The following is a 20,530-nucleotide window of genomic DNA, read 5'->3' as shown; positions in this document are numbered from 1 at the left end:
CTATTTATTAAAAATTTTACTTTTTTCAGAGTCATATTAAATCTATAGACTCAGGAGAAACGAACATAGATGGAGCCATAGGTGAGTAGACCATGGAACATTTTTATGTCTTTGTTTGAGGTACTTTAATATTGTGATTTAGAACATGTAAGTAAACACCTATAATAATTAACTGTATTTCTAGGACTGACAGCATCAGAAGAATTTATCAAGATCACGTTGTCAGCTTTTGAAGCAATAATACAGTATCCTATTTTACTGAAAGACTATCGCTGCACGGTCAGTTCTGGCAGCTTTTGAAAAAAGCTCCTTTTAAATTTACTTGGTAATTCTGTATGTAAAGAGACCTCGTTTACAGTGCTTGGCTCATATGTGTTCCTCACATGAAATAACCATTCAGAACCCCCCTACCTTGGCAGGATGAACATAGGAAATCCCTTCCCTTTGTTGACTTTCTTGGCATTTTTCTTTATTATTCTCTTTCCTTCTTGGTCCTCAGCTATCCTTCAGCTTACTTTCTTCTTGCCTGATTATTTGTTTTAACTGGTAGTACAAACCTTCAGAGCAAGGTTTCTCAACCTTGGCACTAAAGGCATTTTGGGAGGGACAATTCTTTGTTATGTGGCTGTCCTGTGCATTCTGGGATCTTTAGCAGCAACCTGGCCTCTACTCAGGAGGTGCTGGTAGCCCCACTCCATCTCCCTTCAGTTATGACAACAAAAATTGTCTCTACACATTGACATATGTCCTCTGGGTGGCAAAATTGCTCCCATTTGAGAAACTGTGCCTTTGAAGGATCCTTAGGTGAGCTGCATGTTGACTTTAGGAGGAGGAAATCCTCCCTCCCTTTCTTTCTGCAGAAAGGCCCCCAGAAGAGGAGCCAGTTAGGAAGACAACTAGCTTATGGGTACAAGGAGCAGTATCAGGTTTTACCCGGCAGTGGCTTTCCCTAGAAGCTGCTGTGGAACAGGCACGTGGTTCCATCCTTCCCTCCTTAACTTTCGCATCTCCTACCCCTGCCCTTCTCACTGAAGCACTGGTGATTTGGTATAGGGAGGATGTGTTTCTTATACCCCAGCTCATGCCTGTTTCCAGTGTTCTGTCCCATTTAGCATTGGACCCAAGCAATAGTGACTGCTTTTAGATAACAGATTATGTGGGCATCCGAAGCATAACCCAGCAAAGAGTTTGATGTGAAAATATTTTTCACATTTCCAACAACTAACCCTGTAGGCAACATTTTAGATAGTAGTCAATCATGAGTTGTGCATTTCCTGTAATGACGATGAATAAAAGTAATGAATTTAGAAATCAAAACTGTACTTAAAAAAGATATTGTGAAGTAAGAAAAAAGTTAATTTTGACACCTTCATGGTCACATAAATACCATTGTGGAACTGAATTCTTCAGTTTGTTGCCTCGCAGATGTCTCCACCCTCTGCCCGCACCCTTCAAACACAGTTAACTTGTGTGTGTGTGTGTGTGTGTGTGTGTGTGTGTGTGCGCGCGCATGTGCATTAAATCCTTCACTTAAATACTGTATTCTGTGGCTTCTAACATCTTGGAATTAGCTTAGTTCTACTTTGGGTTTTTATTATAGACAGATTTAGAAATTTGAATTTGTAAAACATGGTTTAGAATGCCATTGTTTCATTTTGCTAATTGCTTCTGTTTCTTTGTTCTTTGATTGTTGTAATTATTCTTATTTCCTTTCTCTTTGGGTCTATTTTGTATTCTTTTTTTAACTTTTTGGGGTAAATATTTAGCTTGTTAATTTTTCATATTTCTTTTCTAATGTATGCATTTCAGATTATGTTTAATTACTGCTTTAGCATCATCCCACAAGTTTTGGTATATATAATTTTAATCTTTTAGTTAAAATATTTTATATTCTTCTTGATTGACTCATGGGTTATTAATATATATGTATTTAAATGTCATATGGATACATTATATTTATCTTTGTATACTGATTTCTAGTTTAACTGCTTTGAAGTTAGAGAATGTAGTCTGGGTGACTTTGATATGTTGAAATTCATCAAGTCTTGGTTTTTAGCCCATTATGAGGTTATTTTTTTATAGATACTCTGTATGTTTGAAAAAAATACATATTTTGCAGCTGTTCTGTGCAGTATTCAATATATGATCATCAAGTAATTTTATTAGTTATTCAAATCTTATCCTTGGCTGGGTGTGGTGGCTTACACCTATAATCCCAGTATTTTGGGAGGCTGAGGCGGGCAGATCACTTGAGGTCAGGAGGTCAGGACCATCCTGGCCAACATGGTGAAACCCCATCTCTCCTGAAAATACAAAAATTAGCTGGGCATGGTGGTGCATGCCTGTAGTCCCAGCTACTCGGGAGGCTGAGGCAGGAGAATCGCTTGAACCTGGGAGGTGGAGGTTCCAGTGAGCCGAGATCGCGCCACTGCACTCCAGGCTGGTGACAAAGTGAGACTCTGTCTCAAAAAAAAAAAAAAAAAAAAAAAAAAAAAAACTTACTAAATTTGGCCTGCTTTTTCTATAAATTACTGAAAGAGATGTGTATAAATCTCCTATAACTATTATGAATTTATTTCTTCTGGTAGTTCTGACAATTTTTGTTTTATGTGTTTTGAGGCCATGTTATTAGGTGTATGCAAATTTCAATTTATGTCATCTTATGAAGTCAGCCTTGTATCATTGTGAAGTGGCCCTCTTTATATCTAGGAATGTTTTTTGCCTTACTCTTTGTCCCATTCTAACATAATCATGCAAACTTTCTTTTCATTAATATTTGCCTTCTATATATTTTTTCGTTCTTTTCCTTCAAACATCTATTTTTATGTTTTAGAGCTATGTAATATAAACATCATATAATATTTTTAAATTAATTTGTCCAGGCCAGGCGTGGTGACTCATGCCTGTAATCCCAGCACTTTGGGAGGCCAAGGCAGGCAGATCACATGAGGTTGGGAGTTCAAGACCAGCCTGGCCAACGTAGTGAAACCCCGTTTCTACTAAAAATGCAAAAATTGGCTGGATGTGGTGGCATGTACTTGTAATCCCAGCTTGTCTGCAGACTGAGGCAGGAGGATCACTTGAATCTGGGAGGCGGAGGTTTCAGTGAGATGAGATCACGCCATTGCACTCCAGCCTGGGCGACAGAGTGAGACTGGGTCTCAAAATAAATAAATAAATACTTAAAAAATTAAAAAATTAATTTGGCCAATTTTTTACTTCTAACTACAGCATGTACTCCATTTACACACTGTAATTGTTGGTCTGTTTGGATTCATTCGACTATATTCTTTCAAACTGTCATACATCATTTTCTTCTTACCTACTTCTGCTCTCTTGTTTTATTGACATTTTATTTTTCATTTTGTTTTTTCCCTATATAAGGTTGGTATTTATATATTCTCCTCCTATTCTTTTACTGGTTACTCTAAAATTTACATCATACATATTAATGTATTAAAAGCTAAACTTAAAAATAAACTTTCTTTTCTATTAGTAATATACAGACCTTAGCTACTTAACTCCACTTGGTCCCCTCATGATGTATATATTGTTGTTGTCTGGGATTTTCAAGTCTGTCTTGTTTTGTTTCTCTCTTTTAAATATCCACCAGACTTTATCATCACTACTTTAATATAGTTAATGTTCATTTACCTTTATCACGTATTTACTACTTTTTTATGCTTCTTTCAGCAATTCAGATCACATACTCAATAAACTTTCTCACTGTACTTTCTAATTCTTACTTTTTGTGTATTCCAGCTTTTTCTTTTTTAGAGTTGATATTCTGAATAATTTTATTTCTTTTTTTTCCTGTCTTCTACTATGCCCCTTCTGCTGCCACATATAGCAGTTGAGTTTCTAATTTTGGTTATTTTTCATTTGTAGACGTCTATCATTGCTAGAAATTCTGCTTGTCTTTTTTTTTTTTTTCAAATCTGTATTGCTTTTTATAATTTCCTGTTCACTGTATTTTCTAGTGTGTGACTTATTTATTCATGTTTGTTATTCAGTCTTTCATATCAGAAGACTATAAAAGTCATCTTTTGTCTGTGGTGTCTGTTATATCTTGTTCATGCCCAAATCTTCCTGTTTTCTTGGAGGCCTGAGTATTGTTTATCCATGTTGGTCATTGTTCCTGAAATCCATTAGAGGGCATTCCCTGAAATCAAGTATGGATGTTCCTTCCTCCATAACATGTTTCCTTCTGCCAGGCACCTAAGGGCTCTGCCAGTTGGGACAGTACCTCAGATCAGCATCATTTGTACCCAGTGTGCAAATCCCTGACAATTTAGGTCTGAGATCATAACTTCCCAGGGCAGCCTCCTCAATTTTCAGGAGTGTGAATGTGTGTGGAGGGGTTGGTGAATGAATCTAGTTTTTCCTTACTTTGAGAGTATAATCTCCTCTCTGCAGGTGTCCGTTTCTGTGTAAGGTGACTCATAAAACTCTGTATGCTAGGAGGATCTGAGTGCAGGGGTCCCACTGATACCTGTGTTGTTGCTAAGTGCCTCCTGGGCAGTCAGCTCCATGCTCTCATGGTCTCAACTCTCTGCCTCAGGTTTTCATTCAGAAACTAGTCTGAAAGCTCCCCCTGTTTTCAGAGCTTAGGGTTTAGGGTCTATATTTTATCTGGCAGTTTTCATTGTTTTCTGTAAGAATGTTAATCCACGTAACAGGACCCACCACAACTAGGAACCTGTTTTTCATGGTCATTGTCATAGTAATGAATTCCAAGTCATCAAATAAGATATGACTTGCTGAGATGTTGCTTATTAATTCTTTTGCCTAATGAGCAGTAACTTTATGGCTAATTTGTTAAGATCCTGTATTTATAAATATCTATTTTGCATTTAAGTAGAAATTAGTTTATTTTCTAATCATGAAATGCAAGCATACTAATTATTGTAACTACAGCATCTATTATGATAGAAGAGGTATTATTGCAACTTACTGGCTTCATAAAATATTTTTTAATGCTATAACTCATGAGAAATTTTCTAATTACCTCTTTTTGAGCATGACTAGAATACATGAAGATGAAGATCTAACACCCCAGGGAACATACTGTTGTTTGAAATGTTAGCACACATGATGTTCAAGGCTGCTGATCAATACTATATTGTATGGAAGTGGCTAAATGCATTTGATTCTTGCTGAGCACAAGCACTTAATTCAGATTTTTCCCAGAGTTTTAGACCATTTAGCTCCTCAGAGTTGAAATCATCAATCTGGCCTATAGGACAGTGAGAAAGCCACATGATTTGTTTTGTACAGTGAATTTGTTCCCCACTCATGGTGGTTTTGGAAAATATTATTAATAGCAAAGGGAAAATAAAGATGACTTCTTTATTAGAAAGTTCTGGCTGCAATATACATAATTTGATTAAAATGTATTTCTATTTAACTTTAGAAAGTAAGCTAAGCCTTAATACTTTTTAATGAAAAACCTATCCTTTTGTAAATTTCTCAGAGAAAGGCTGGTGGCTAATAAATAATGAATAATCTAGCTTTAAACCAGTTATTTGAGTTAATACTTAGTGTTGGTGGTGATGTAGAGCACATGGAACCCAGAAACACTATACTCAGTGAGAGTGTACGTTGGTACAACTACTCTGAAAAACTGTTGGGCAGTAGCTACTAAAGCTGAACATATGCATATACTGTGACTCAGCAATTTTACTTCTAAATATATATTCAATACAAATGAGCTAAGAATGCTCATAGCTGCAAACTGGAAACCATCCAAATTCCCATCAACAGTCTGTGAATGAGTACATTATGGTATAGTCAAATGATGAAATGCTCTTCCACAGAGAAAACAAATGACCTTCAGTTACACTTAATGACATGGATGAATCTTACAAATTTAATGTTGAGCTAAAGTTAACAAATACAAAATACCATGATTCCACTAGCAAAAAAATTAAGAATAGACAAAATTATTCCAAGTCATGATAGTGATGACCCTTGGGTGGTGACTGGTAGGTGACAAAGGGGGCTTCATAAGGTCCTGTTCCTTCATCTAGGTGCTACTTACATGAGTATGTTCATGTTGTAAAAATTATCTGAATTGTATACTTAGGATAAGTACATCTTTATGTATATATCTTATTTGTGAATTAAAAATTTACATAAATATGAAAAAAGGTTTAGAACTTGGTAAAGGTAAGCCTATATACAGGTTGATTATCCCTCATCTGAAACACTTGGGACCAGAAGTACTTTAGATTTTGGATGTTTTGGGGATTTTCAAATATTTGCATTTTTGGGATATTTGCATTATCCTTATTGGTTGAACATCTCTAATCTGAAAATCTGAAATACTCTAATGAGCATTGCCTCTGAGTGTCATGTTGGTGCTCAAAAAGTTTCAAGCTGGGCATGGTGGTGAGCTCCTGTAGTCGCAGCTACTTGGGAGGCTGAGGTGGGAGAATAACTTGAGCCTAGGAGTTCAAGGCCAGCTTGGGCAATGTAGCCATAACCCCATTTCTAAAAAAGAGAAAAAAATGTTTCAAATTTTAGAGCATTTCAGATTTTAGATTTTTGGATTAGGAATGCTCAACTTGTATATACAGTCATGCCTTGCTTAAAGATGGAGATGCAGTCTGAAAAATGCCTTATTTGGTGATTTTTTTTTGTTGTGCAAACATCATAGAATGTACTTACACCAACCTGAGTGGTGTAGCCCATTACACACCTAGACTACAAACCTGTACAGCATGTTACTGCACTGAATATTGTAGGTGATTGTAACAAATGGTAAGTATACCAGGAAAAGGTGTGGTAAAAATACTGTATAAAGATAAATGTTACACCTTTATAGGATGCTTACTATGAATGGAGCTTGCAGGACTGGAGTTGCTTTGGGTGAGTCATTAGTGAGTGGTGAGTGAATCTGAAGGCCTAGGACATTACTATACACTACTGCAGACATTATCAACACTGTTCACTTAAGCTACACTAAATTTATTAAAAAATATTTTTTGGTTGGGCACAGAGGCTCACACCTTAACCTGTAATCTTAGCACTTTGGGAGACTGAGGCAGACGAACCACTTGAGGCCAGGAGTTCAAAGACCAACCTGGGCAACATAGTGAGACTATATACCTACAAAAAATTTAAAAAACAATTAACTGGGCATAGTGGTGCATGCCTGTAGAAAAAAAATGTATTTTTCTTTCTTCAGTATCAAATTCTCTGTATCTTACTATCACATTTTTACTTTATAAACTTCTAAAAACTTTTTGACTCTTTTGTAATAACATTGATTTTAAAACACACATTGTTCTGTTGTACAAAAATATTTGATAAGCTTTTTTCTATTTTTGAAATTTTTAGTTAAATTTTTTTTTCCTTTCTAAACTTTTTTATTAAAAATGAAGACAAAAACACACACAATTAGTCTAGGATTACACAAGATCAGGATCGTCAAGACGTTGTCAGTAAGCAATAGGAATTTTTCAGCTCCATTATAATCTTATGGGACCGTCATCATGCATGTGCTCTGTTGCTGACCAAAGCATCATTATGCCATGCATGACTGTGTATATATATTTAAAGTTAACTGATGTGAATAAGCATCTCTACCTATCTTTTATTGGTGTGGATTCATATTCTGTATTAGTTTTCTATTGCTGCTGTAACAAATCACCACAAATTTACTAGTTTAAAACAACACAAATGTGTAAACTTACAGTTCTGGAGAGTCAGAGGCTTGAAATGAATTTTAGGACTAAAATGAAGGTGTCAGCATGGCTGTGTTCCTTCCAGAGACTCTAAGGGAAGGGTCTGCTTCCTTGACTTTTCCAACTTCTCGAGGCCACCTGGATTCTTAGGCTTGTGGCCCCTTCTTCCATCTTCAAAGCCATCGGAGCAGCATCTTCAAATCTCTCTCTAACCTCTGCTTTTATTGTTACATCTTCTCTGACTCTGACCATCCTGTCACCCTTTAAGGACCCTTATTGTTATATTGGACCCGCCTAAGTAATCCAAGATACTGTCTCCTCTCAGGGTCCTTAACCTCATCTACAAGTTCCCTTTTGCTATGTAAATAACAAATTTGAAGGTTCTGGAAATCAGGACATGGCCGTCTTTGGGGAGGCATCATTCAGTCTACCACAGATTCCTATTTTTATCAATGACTTCATTACTATATTATTTTGGTCCTGATATTTTCCAGATTTGGCTAGTGCAAGCCCTTTCAAGTTGACTTCTTTCAAGTGTCTTTGTGACATAGCCTATTCTTTTTTGAATGCTGCCTTATTTTATGTTACAACAAAATATTTTTTCCTCAGTTTGTTACTACTCTTCCCTGGCTATGAAATTAGTCATTTCTCTGAGGAGCGTTGGTTTTCTTTACTGGGAAATGGCATTAGAGACCAAGATGGAGCACTAAGTGTGCTCTTCTCTTCTGGGACATCTTAGCTTCTAGCCCTTCCAAGAAGCAGTTAGGAAATATATGCATGTATATGCACTGTGATGGTCTGAATGTGTCCTCAAACTTCATATATTGAAACTTAATCCCCAGTGTCATAGTATTAAGAGGTGGGGCCTTCAGAAGATGATTAGATCATGAGGGGTCCCCTCTCATGAATGGAGTTTGTGTCCTTTAAAAGAACTTGAGGGAGTTGTTTTGGCCTTTGTACTTCTTCTGCCATGTGAAGACACAGCTAAAGGATGCCATCTTGGAAGCAGACCTCACCAGACATTGAACCTGCTGGCACCATGATCTTGGACTTCCCAGCCTGCTAAACTGTGAGAAACACATTTCTATTATTAAATTACCCAGTCTAAGGCATTTGTTATAGCAGCCTGAGTAGACTAACACATATGCATATGAACACACATTCATACTGTATAGTCACAGATGGTTTGGCCCTCCATATTCACAGGTTCCACATCCTTGGATTCAACCAACAGCAGATAAACCATATTTGAAAAAAATGAAAAGTGATAATACAACAATAAAAAATAATACAAATTTTAAAAATAGAGTATAACAACTATTAGCTGCCACTTATGTTGCATTAGATATTATAAGTCACCTAGAGATGATTGAAGGTATATGGGAGGTTGTGTGTAGTTTATATGCAAATACTAATGCCATTTTACATAAAGGACTTAAGGATTCCTGGATTTTGGTATAGGGAAAGGGATCCTGGAACCAATCTGTCTCAGATACTGAGGCCCAACTATACTCAGCATTCCTTATGTGAACCTAGACTTCTTATCCCCCAAGTTAGATTGTCTGCCCTATCTCCTCCTCCTTTTCTCTCTAGGCCCTGTTCAAAAGTAATTTCTGTGAGACTCCCCTCTACCCACCCAACAGAGTATGTCCCTCCCTGCTCTGGGGTCCATAGCTTTCTATACCTCCCTCCATAACAGCCCCTACGATGCTCCTACTCAATTACATGTTGACACATTGGTCTCTCCCTGGAGCCAGTCCCCTGTGGATACTGAGGGACAGCTATACGTACACGTGCCTATATGGACATACATACATATTTGAAATCATGAGTTCACAATGCTATCTTCGTATCCAGTCTCCTACACAGTTCTTTCTTGCCTTTGCCCATTCTATATTTGTGTATCTCTTTGTAGAAGTTTTGGCTTCAGCATCATCAGCACATTTTCTTGTTTGTTTAATCCTGTAATACATTTAAAATTGTTATGGAATTGCTTCACTGAAACCCATACCAAAACAAACCAAATGAGGTCACAATTTGTTTGCCGAATTCCTTGCCTTCCCAACCTTTTCTCATCTCCAAGCAACACTGGGAGTATATAGTCAATACTGTGTTCATAAGGTACTTGGATTAGCTCCCTTCCCCACTTTTGGTGTGGTTATAATATTCGTTTGAAGTACTGTTGATTTGTCTCCGTTCGCTTTCAATTTTAGGTTTTCTTTTTCTCCTTCCTCTTTTGTTGCTTTTAATTTTTAAAATATGTAGAACATGGATGTGCTTCCAAAAAAGTCAAAACTATGGAAAAAGATATATTCAGAGCAGTGCCACTCCCTTCCCTGAAATATATATCCCTTCTACTCCATTGCCATTCCATCATACTCTCCTTACCCTTGTAGATAAACAACTTCATTGTTTTCTGATTTGTCCTTTTAATATTTCTTTCTGTAAAGAGAGTATATGTTTTCTTATTTTTCCTTCTTATACCGTAAGTAACATACTATATACGTTCTTTTGCATTTTGCCTTTTCCTTTAATAATGAGTGTTAGAAATTACTCCATATCAGTTCTTAGAGATTTTTCTCACTCTTTATTAAAACAAGTTTGGTATTCCACCAATGTTTGGCCCACTAGGTAGTTGCTTAATATTTGTAATTATAGGCAATAAATAACCTTGTTCATATTTAGTTTCCTATTGTAGGTGTATCTTCGGGGTAAATTGTGATTTACCAGTTTAATCACTAGAAGGGTGATTTTGGGATCAAAGAGTAAATACACTTGTGCTTTTGTTAGATACTGCCAGAATCCCTTATGTAGGCTTTTACCATTTTTCTCACCAGCAATGTAGGAGAATGCCTGTTTCGACACAGTCTTCCCAATAGTGTGTTACCAACCTAACATAACCGTGGGAATTCCTTAACATTTTTATAGCTATTTAATATTGGAAAGAAGATTTAAACAAAGCATCATCTTGGGCAACAATAACTTTAAGAACAAGTAAAATAAGGTTTAGTGATGCAAGTGTTATTTATGAATTTCAAATGCGTTTACTATTGTTTAGCATGTACTATTGTCCCAGAGCTGTCTTAGCATTCCTAAATCATAGACATTCATTTCATTTGGGACATGTCATTGAGAATCATTAACATGCAGAGAAACTGATATACAGAGAAGCTAATGTGCACATATATTCACACATTTTTAAAAAAATGAGTGGGGGTCCTAGTTTGAGCAAAGAAATAAAAGTCACCAGACTTGGGAATTTCCGTTTTCAAAAAGTTCAGTAGGTCTTTGCTTTCAGAACACGTTGTCAAATGAACTTTAGCACAAGTGAATGTCTTTAAGAAATCAATATTACTAGTATTAATTATTAAAATTCCTTGGATTATTCCATATAAGTGTATTATCCCTATGCTAAAACAAATAATGAGTGATGGAATTTTATAATAGAGATCACTGGTACAGAGGAGCTTGATTAGGGTGCAATGGCATTTATTTTAATACCATTAAATATATATTACATATGTCATTAAATATGCAGCATATAGTAGTATATATAAATATGTATATGTATAAATTCTGTGGAAGATTCTGGAAGGGCAGAATATTGGTGAGCATATTCTCGAACTCCACAGCAGCAAAAAGGTACTCATTGTCTATTGTCTCAGTGATTCAGTCTCTTTTTAATAAGGTGACCCCGTACCAGTGAGCAAAGCCATGCCCATTCAAAGGTTTAGAACATGTTTGCTGTCATATACTGTGTCAGATTTTGTTGTCATGGTTTTCTCACTATGAATTAGAAGTGACTTGATAATGATAATTTTTAGGGCTTTGTCCTTTTTTTTTGTTGTTCTTTATTGTCTTGCTGCATTGTTGCTGTTTGGTGTCGGGTTGTCGTTAAAGCGAACAATTTTAATTTGACTTCTCAAAATGCAGATTGCGCTTCATCATGTATCAGACTACACTCTCCAAACATCCTGTATGTAACATGATTAATCAATAAGTGTAATATTAACTCATTCTTTGTGTTGGTGTGTTATCGGGTTTGAAATTTCTCAGGTCCTAAGACAATTTAGCCACTACTTTAGTTAAAAATCAATGGATGTTAACGGAAATGAATAAATAGATAATACTGTTTAAGAGGATATTTGGAAGAGAGAATTTCCCATCTTTGGGGGAGGTATTGTTAGTGGTGGCAAATCTGTATGGGTCTGCAACAGTTTCAGTTCTTGCCTCCTCAGAAGAAGGAATTCGACTCATGGGCATAGGCAGACTCAAGGCAAGTTTTAGAGCAGGAGTGAAAGTTTATTTAAAAGTTTTATAGCAGGAACAAAAGGAAGTAAAGTATACTTGGAAGAGGGCCAAGTGGGCAACTTGAGAGATTCAAGTTTGTGGTTTGACCTTGGACTTGGGGTTTTATACGTTGGCATGCTTCCAGGGTCTGCATCTCTTCTCCCCTGATGCTTCCCTTGGGGTGGGTTGTCCACATGTGCAGTGGCCTCCAGAACTTGGGAGGGGCCACATGTGCGCTGTGTTTACTGGAGTTGTACACATGCTCACTTGAGGCAGTTCTTCCCTTACCACTAGAATGTTCCCAGAAGGTCATATACCAGTTAAACTCTGCCATTTTGCCTCTGTGTGCACATGCTTGAGCCCAGTCACCTAACTCCTTAGATCTTACCAGGAAGCTTCTGATCACCAGTTTCAGGTGTTTCTATCTAGGGAGACTGCCTTTCCCTAGCACTGACTGTGACCAGTAATTTTAGACAGTTAACAACCGCCTATCACCTGATGTCGCCTGATGTTCCTGGTTGGGGTCAGGGGCCCTCTCTTGCCCTGCTCATGTCTGCCTGCCTACCTGCTGCAACATTATGAGCTTGTATTATGAGGGAAGAACCTCCCTTTTGCATATAGGTGCTCTGTCCTGGAAAGGTGGTCTGGTTGAAGACAGAAAAGCTGTTACTTGGAAACATATGCCTGGCCTTTCTATAGCTATGAGGCCATGGATGGTCTGTATTGAGTTTCTGTTTCTTTTGTAGGCAAGATTGGGGAGTGGCCTAGAACCCTGGATGAAGAAAGGGGATAGGGGTAGCAGAATAGCTAAAATTTGTCTGCATAAGAAATAAAAATGTATTGGTTGGTAGGAGAGTTAACAAAAGAGGAAAGGAGGCAGAAACAACGAGGAGGGCTGCCTAGAAGCCAAAAAGTTAGGCAGCAGGACAGGAGCCCAGAGCTTGTGAAGGAAGAAGGCCTGTGAGAAAAGTTAAAGTTGCAAGTGATTGAAGATGATTAAAAACAGATAAACTTCAATTTTAAATTGTTGGTGTTGCTGCTATAAACCCTCCATTACTCCAGACTTTCAGTAAAGTCTGGTATACATACCAAGAATTTGTGAGTCTTCTAAATGTGATTATTAAAAAGGGCTACGTTCTATGACTTACACTGGTGGGTAGAAATCAACAAAGAGCAGCCAAATGCTATAGCAAAGAAGTTGGCCAACATCGCTAGCGTTTGGCAGAGACTTAAAGGCAAGGAAGGGAGTGGGAGAGGGAAGACTTCAGGTGTGCCCTGATTGGAGGCTATTGGCAGGGGAAACTGGAAGTGGGCTCATTAGAAGCAGGACATCCTATGTGGTTGGTTCGGGGAACATTTTTGGCTTTCTCTAGTTGGTCCTAAGTTGGAAGAGTACAAAAAATACTGAAGATGACAGTCATTGACTAAATCCTAACCATCCCAGTCTAATTATTACCAAGGTTGTGGTTTTGGCTTCCCTACTGGTTCCTGTAGAGGTTGTGGGTTAGAGTTTTATTGTCATATATTGTCATATATAGTCTGGCTCCCACCAGTATATTCAGTATCCCAGAAGCAAATAGCAGGCAGGAGAAGGTAAAAAGCAGATAAGTGAGTAGAAACTCAGAGTTGGCAGTGAATCATGGGAAAGTAAATAAGCCTCTGCAAATTCCCAGAAATCTTGGAAAGGACACTAAATTGCTTAATAGTATGCAAGGCTGACGGTTTTATTTGAAACTCAAAGTTTAGGGTGACCTCAGCTGATAACTAGGATACAAAAGCAAATTAGGTTTTGTTTTGTTCTAAAGAAATTGACGTTCTGTACCATAAACAAATACTTTTGTAAGTTCAAATCTTTTTAAAAATACCTTCTTTATACTGAAAAATAGTATGAATAGAGTTATAGCAGTGATGTAAGAAGTGGCCCCAAGAAAACTTTTTAGCTATTTGGTTTGCTCATATATTCTTAGTAAGGGCCTTAGATAAACCATCTATTTGTTTGTTTGTTTGTTTGTTTATTCATTTTTTAGGGATGGGGTTCCACTATGTTGCTCAGGCTGTTCTCAAACTCCTGGGCTCAAGAGATTCTCCCACCTCGGCCTCCTAAGTAGCTAAGACTACAGGTGTGAGCCACCATGCTTGGCTATACCATCTTTGAGAATGTAGTGAGCCAGATTCAGGTCCTACTCTGAATGACTCTCTCATATAGAGAGTTCCCATATATGTCTGTTTCTAGACTCTCTATTCTGTTCCATTGATCATATCTAGCCCTGTGCTTATAGCATGTTATTTCCATCATAGTAAATGTGGAAACTTGTTAGAGTTAGGCATCCTTTTCCCAAGCTTTCTTGGAAGTTTTCTTTTATTCTTTTTGTTGTTGTTAAGATGGAATCTTGCTCTGTCACCCAGTCTGGAGTGCAGTGGCACAATCTCAGCTCATTGCAACCTCCGCCTCCCAGGTTCAAGTGATTCTTGCCCCTCAGACTCCCGAGTGGCTGGGATTACGGGCACTTGCCACCATGCCTGGCTAAGTTTTGCATTTTCAGTAGAGATAAGGTTTCATCATGTTATCCAGGCTGATCTCAAACTCCCGACCTCAAGTGATTTGCCCAACTCAGCTCCCCAAGTGGCTTCCAGGCATGAGCTACTGCACCTAGCCAGTTTTCTGTTCTTCTTGATCTGCTTTCCATGTATATTACAGAGTCAATATGAGGAGTTCCTGAAAACCTTGTTAGATTTTTTTGTGTGTGTTGGAATTATAGATTAATTTTCAGAGAATTGGCCTCTCTGAGTCTTCTTATTAAAAACTGTGTTTTGCCTTCATTTATTCACTTCTCTAACGTTCTTGCTTTCTTTTTTTTTTTTTTTTTGAGACGGAGTCTTGCTCTGTGGCCCGGGCTGGAGTGCAGTGGCTGGATCTCAGCTCACTGCAAACTCCGCCTCCGGGGTTCATGCCATTCTCCTGCCTCAGCCTCCCGAGTAGCTGGGACTACAGGCGCCTGCCACCTCGCCTGGCTAGTTTTTTGTATTTTTTAGTAGAGACGGGGTTTCACCATGTTAGCCAGGATGGTCTCGATCTCCTGACCTCGTGATCTGCCCGCCTCGGCCTCCCAAAGTGCTGGGATTACAGGCTTGAGCCACCGCGCCCAGCCGTTCTTGCTTTCTTTATGTAGATGTGCGTTCCTGACCTATAATTTTCCTTCACTCTGAAGAATTTCTTTAAATATTTCTTACAAGGCAAGTCTGCTGATGAAAAATTTCTTCAATTTTTGTCTGTGAGAAAGTCTTCATTTCTCCTTCAATTTTGAGGGATAATTTCATTGTATATAGAATTGTAGGTTGGTGGCTTTTTTCTCTTAGCACTTTGAAAATTTCATTCCAGCCTGATGTGTCAGGTGAACTGAACTTAGGTAAATGGACCTTTAGTGTGAAGTTTTATGTTTATAAAAGGCCAGGAGGTAGGCTGTGTTGGTTGTTTGTGGTTGTTGTAGGTTTCAGAGACTAAAATTTCCTCTAGTAACCGAGTTGTTTTCTCTCCTATTGTCTTTGGGTTTCCCTAAGAACTCTGTCTTAAATACCACCTGTGTCAGTTGTAAGTCTGTGTTACTATACTGAAGCCGTGTTGATGTTGTGGTAAGGTGCTGGGGGAAGGGATGTATTGTATAGTTCTGTGATTAGGTCTTACTCTTAGTGAGCCTGAGTACCTAGGCTGTGACCTTCACAAGTGCTTTTCAGCACCCCCAACCTCCCACTGTAGGTGAGACAAGAAGGCTAGAGGGGCCTGGAGTTGGGCATTTCCCTTGCCCTGGGGAGTTAAGTTCTGCTAAAACCCCATTAAGTTAGGCTGTTGTAAAATAGCTTCCCTGAGTCAGACTTTTGTTAAACAATGCTCTGGGCATATTTCAAAATAGTTAAATTTCTCCTTCCCCTACTGAAGCACCAGGAGATTTTTTCTCCAAGTTCACCCTGAAAAGTGGTGTTGGTGGGGAGCTCCTGACGGTAACACTTGCAGAAGCATGGGGGCTCTCCTAAGGCTGGGTCTCCGGGAGTTTTTAATCTCTCATACTAGTCCATGCTCAATCTCCAACAGTTTCAGGCAATCACCCTTTATGTTGTTGTTGTAATTGCTGTCTCCAGTGGCGGTTCCTGCTCCTGGTAAGCTGTGATTTTCTGAATTTGCTTGTCCCCCCAGTTTTGAGGATGGTGGTTTTCCTATGACTTCAATTCTTTGACCTATCTAAGAAAAGTTGTGATTTTTAGTTTATTTAGCTTTTTCTTTGTTGTATGGTTGGTTGTGATGATTTCCAAACTCTTTACATGTTGGTCTAGAACCCAGAAGTCCATTAACGACTATAGTACCTGTAAATATATTCATATGCGTATACACACACATATATGCACACATACATTTATATCCATATATTCTTGCTAAGATCACAATATTCCTGTTGTAAATGGAATTTTTTTGAATTATGTTATTCAGTTGGTTGTTGTAGGTACATATAAATGTTATTGACCGTGGTCCTTGGGCTCTCGGTGCAATAGAAATTGACATGAGGCCAAAAGAGTTTTTCCATACAAGGCTTCATTGGAGCTTGTGCCTGGGCATAAAGGAAGCATCATGAGAGAGAATTCCCAGACAAACTCTTTGAAGAGTTGGTTGGAAATTTTTATTAGGCAAGACATAAGAATTAATAAATAGGGTAGGATATGCAGTCTGGGCTGGGCAAAGAACGTAAAGGGTAGGGTATACAGGTCAGCACAACTGCTTATGATGTTTATCTTGAGAAATGGGCCACCTGGTGGTCTGGCCAATGACAAAAGGCTGTCATTCCTTCCTGAGGTGAAACACTCTACAACTTTGGATCTCCTAAGGCCAGTTCTTGGAATTCCTTAAGTAAAAGGCATGGTTAAACATTATGGGAGCATAGAAGAACAACAGAGTATGACTAAAGCCTTGGGATTAGTGGGTAAGACATCAGTGAGGTAGTGGTGTGGGTTTTGTGATCAGTGGGAATGTATTAAAGAATGCTCTGGTGAGGGTGAGCTGAAGCCAAGCCCCATTCCTGCTGTCTCATTCCCTGCTGAGAAATTTCACCTTCTTTATGCTTAAGGAGAAAGGGCCGAAGATCTCATCTTCAGAAACTACTTCCTGCTGGACAAGTTATTGTCCTTGCCTAACCTTTTAGGGCAAGCAGTTTTTATAAGATTTAGAATCACCTCAAAGGTAGCTCAGAGAAAGGAAAATTCAAGACAGGAAGTCAGAAGTTGTTCATGGAGGGGAAAATAATAAATGACAAAGGTCACACAAATATAAAACCAGAAAGGACTCATTCCCTATGCCAGGTATTGAACCCACGCAGCCATTGTGAAAAGGCACAGCCTTAGCCACTGAGCTACAGCATGAGGCAGTGGTCTTCCCAGAAGGAAACTCGAGTAGCCATTTTCAAGCTTGCAAGGAATTTCACCTGCTCAAGTTAATATGTAAGGCTAGCCATGACATTCTTATGCATCCTTCTTTTTAATTTAAACCTTTTAAAAATTGTTGAGAATAAGAAAAGTGCTTTTCCTTTAATGATGTACTTAGGTTCAGTAGCGACTCAATCCAAAAACCCTTTAAAACTCAGATGGTAATTTTTCAGGTTTTTATAATATAAGCAAGTGGTATTTCTAGAGAGGGGGTAGAGGAGGCATCTCCATGGTCTCCAAGAATTTACTGTCTGAAATAGATTTAAGATAGCAAAAGATGACAAAAGCCCCTTGGGGTGGGACCTTTTAAAACAGAACTCATCTCCAAGGGCTTTTGACACATTTGGGACAAAGAATGTGTGCTTGTGTCTCAGACTCCAGGTTCTTTCAGACCAGCTACCTGACATGAGCCTCGGAATTCCCACCTTCTGGATGCTAGATAGCAAGAAAGGGAACCCCCCATGGTCATAAGGTCAAGCTCCCAAAGACAGAAAATAAAATGAAAGGGAAACCTCATCCAGTTTTTGTTTCAAGGACCTGCAGCAATGTTTGTAACTGATGAGTCTGCCAAACAACAGGCTTATAGGGGTCATAGGCCTTGAGACAAACAATTGTCTTTACCATTTCACTCAACTGGTTTGCACAGAGAAGCAGGCCAGAAGCCTGGCTGGTAAGAAATCCTTAACCTTTTGCTGGCATGCCAGGTTTCTGGGTTCCCTTTCTGTGTAGCTTCTGGAAGAGCAAAGCAGCTTTTGTTGACTGCTCACTGCAGCATAGCTGTGGGGGCCAAGCTGCATTACAAGAGAAAGTCATCTTTTGTCCATTTTATGGAGGAACCGAAGGAAAGCCTCTTATCTTTGCAAGATGCCACCTAACAGTCTGCATGGGGGAATCAGATGTCAAATGAAACACACAAGAAGGAAAAATGGATCAGGACGGGAGTGACACAAACTCAGGACCCATGTGCTGTCAGTCCTCTCTTCACAAAGATAACACCCAGGGTTTGTTGCAGGCTTGGATAGACAGACAACAAAGTCCACAGCCTTCTCTTTCCCACAAGGCGTGGCAAAGGGAGGGAGGGTACTTAAAGAAAATTACAGAGCCCAGTGCCAGACAGTTTCCTACCAGCTGAACTGAATGACCGTTTTGGCCTGTGCTGCATGGGTGTCTATTGAGGTTGAAGCAGTGCCACATGGGTGTCTACTGAGGCTGAATCAGTGCCACATGGGTGTCTATTTAGGCTGAAACAATGAAGTTAATGAAAAGTGAAGGAAGGGGAGGAGAAAGGAAGAAGAAAGAAAAAGAAAGACACAACAAATAGAAGACCAGGAGGGAAGGGAAAGCATTGTCCGGGGTGGGTTGTGAGGAATCTCAGGGAGGCTGGAGGAAGAACTCACCAGTCATAGCAGCGCCGAATCAAAACTTCAGGTGACTTCCTGTCAGCCACGAAGGGGTCACATCCCGCTGTCCTGCTGGCTCACAAGCCTCCCTCCACAGAGGAGAAAAAAGCTCCCTATGTCTGGTGATCCCTGATAAGCCCTGAATGAATATGTTACTGACCATGAGTTCTTGGGCTCTTAATGCAATAGGACATGAGGCCGACAGAGTTCTCCCAGACAAGCCTTCATTGGAGCTTATGTCCAGCGATGAGGGAAGCAGCATGGGGGGTGGGGGGGAGAGAGAGAGACAGAGAGAGAGAGAGAGAGAGACAGAGAGACAGAGAGAGAGAGAGAGACAGAGAGAGACAGAGAGAAAGAGAATTCCCTGACTGACTCTCTGAAAAGAGCTGGTTGGGATTTTGTATTAGGCAAAGCATGGAAATTGATACGAGGGGTAGGGTATGCATGCTGGACTGGGCAAAGCACATGATGGGTAGGGTGTGCAGGGCAACGTATGTGGTTACAATGGTCATCTTGAGTAATGGGCCACCTGGCAGTCTGGCCAGGAGCATCAAGGCTGCCATTCCTTCCTGAGGTGGGACACTCCACAACCTTGGTTTGATAGTTTGGATCTCCTAAGGCCAGTTCCTGGAATTCTTTAAGTAAAAGGCATGGTTAAACATTTTGAGAGCTCAGTGGAACAATATAGCATGACTAAAGCCTTGAGGTTAGCGGGTATGGCATCAGTGAGGTAGTGGTATGGGTTTTGTAATCACTGGGAATGTATGAAAGAATGCTCTAGTAGGGATGAGCTGGAGCCAAGCCTCATTCCTACTCTGTCTCATAAATACTGTTGATTTTTCTGTATTCATCTTCTGACAATCTTGCCTTTTTGACTATTTAATTGTTTTTAAATTTCTTGAGTTGGGCACTTAGATCATTTGTTTCAGTGTTAACTCCTCTCGTGATATATACTATTCAACCTTTAAGATAGCTGTTGATCATGTTGGTAGTATTGATAGCAGCATATATTTCTTTCCTTTGCATAGTTTTTTCTTTAGACATAACTATAAGTTTGGAGTTCTCAAAATACCTGTGCTTTGAGTGATGTAATGTGACATCACTTAGTGGAAGAGGGTGAACTAAACACCCCTGGTTCTTAGGGTCCTTGTAAAAATATTGAGATATACTAACACATAGAAATTTCCTATGTCAAGTGGAGATAGAACATGTTAACGCTAGTGGGCCACCAATCACATATGGAGATTCTTGCCTCTGCAGGGCATTGTTTTGTTGGTATGGAGAGCAAGATGTCATTTGGTGGTGCACAGATTCTCCTGCTCTTTTATCAGTATAGAGAGAACAAGTACACAAACAATGGGAATTTTGTTTGTTGTCACTAAAATAGTTCATCAAATGAAACAGTAGTTTTCATCATTAGACGAGCGTAGGGATTCTTTCTTTTTTGGTATTTTGGAGGAAAATGCTTGTCTTTTGAGGTTAAGTTTTAAACCATATTGATTGTTCTCTGTCTGATACAACTGGGAACTCACAGAGGTGGTTTGTCTAGTGGATTTACATCTTTGGGGTCTATTTCTAAAAATAACCAAGACCAGCTTGTCATAGTTATTTGATGTATTTGATAAAACATGGGGACTATGTGTCTCTTTTTTCCCCAACATTTTGATTGTTGTTTAGGTTAAACTT

At 39.0% G+C, this 20,530-nt stretch overlaps 1 protein-coding gene across 8 annotated transcripts in view; it reads left to right on the top strand.

Moving 5' to 3' along the window:
• The window catches only part of ULK4 (unc-51 like kinase 4), a 703,273-nt gene that overhangs the window by 240,073 nt on the left and 442,670 nt on the right, over positions 1 to 20,530 (top strand). For all 8 annotated transcript variants that reach the window (XM_030935299.1, XM_030935309.1, XM_010374299.2 and 5 more), the window contains 2 exons: positions 30 to 81; positions 185 to 279. In XM_030935299.1, coding sequence (XP_030791159.1) covers positions 30 to 81; positions 185 to 279 — 147 coding nt within the window. The remainder of the gene's footprint in view (positions 1 to 29; positions 82 to 184; positions 280 to 20,530) is intronic.

Source organism: Rhinopithecus roxellana, chromosome 1 (genome assembly GCF_007565055.1).
Source record: "Rhinopithecus roxellana isolate Shanxi Qingling chromosome 1, ASM756505v1, whole genome shotgun sequence".
NCBI lineage: Eukaryota > Metazoa > Chordata > Mammalia > Primates > Cercopithecidae > Rhinopithecus > Rhinopithecus roxellana.
The sequence above is the reverse complement of the archived record's forward strand: the minus strand, read 5'-3'. Positions and strand labels throughout refer to the sequence as shown.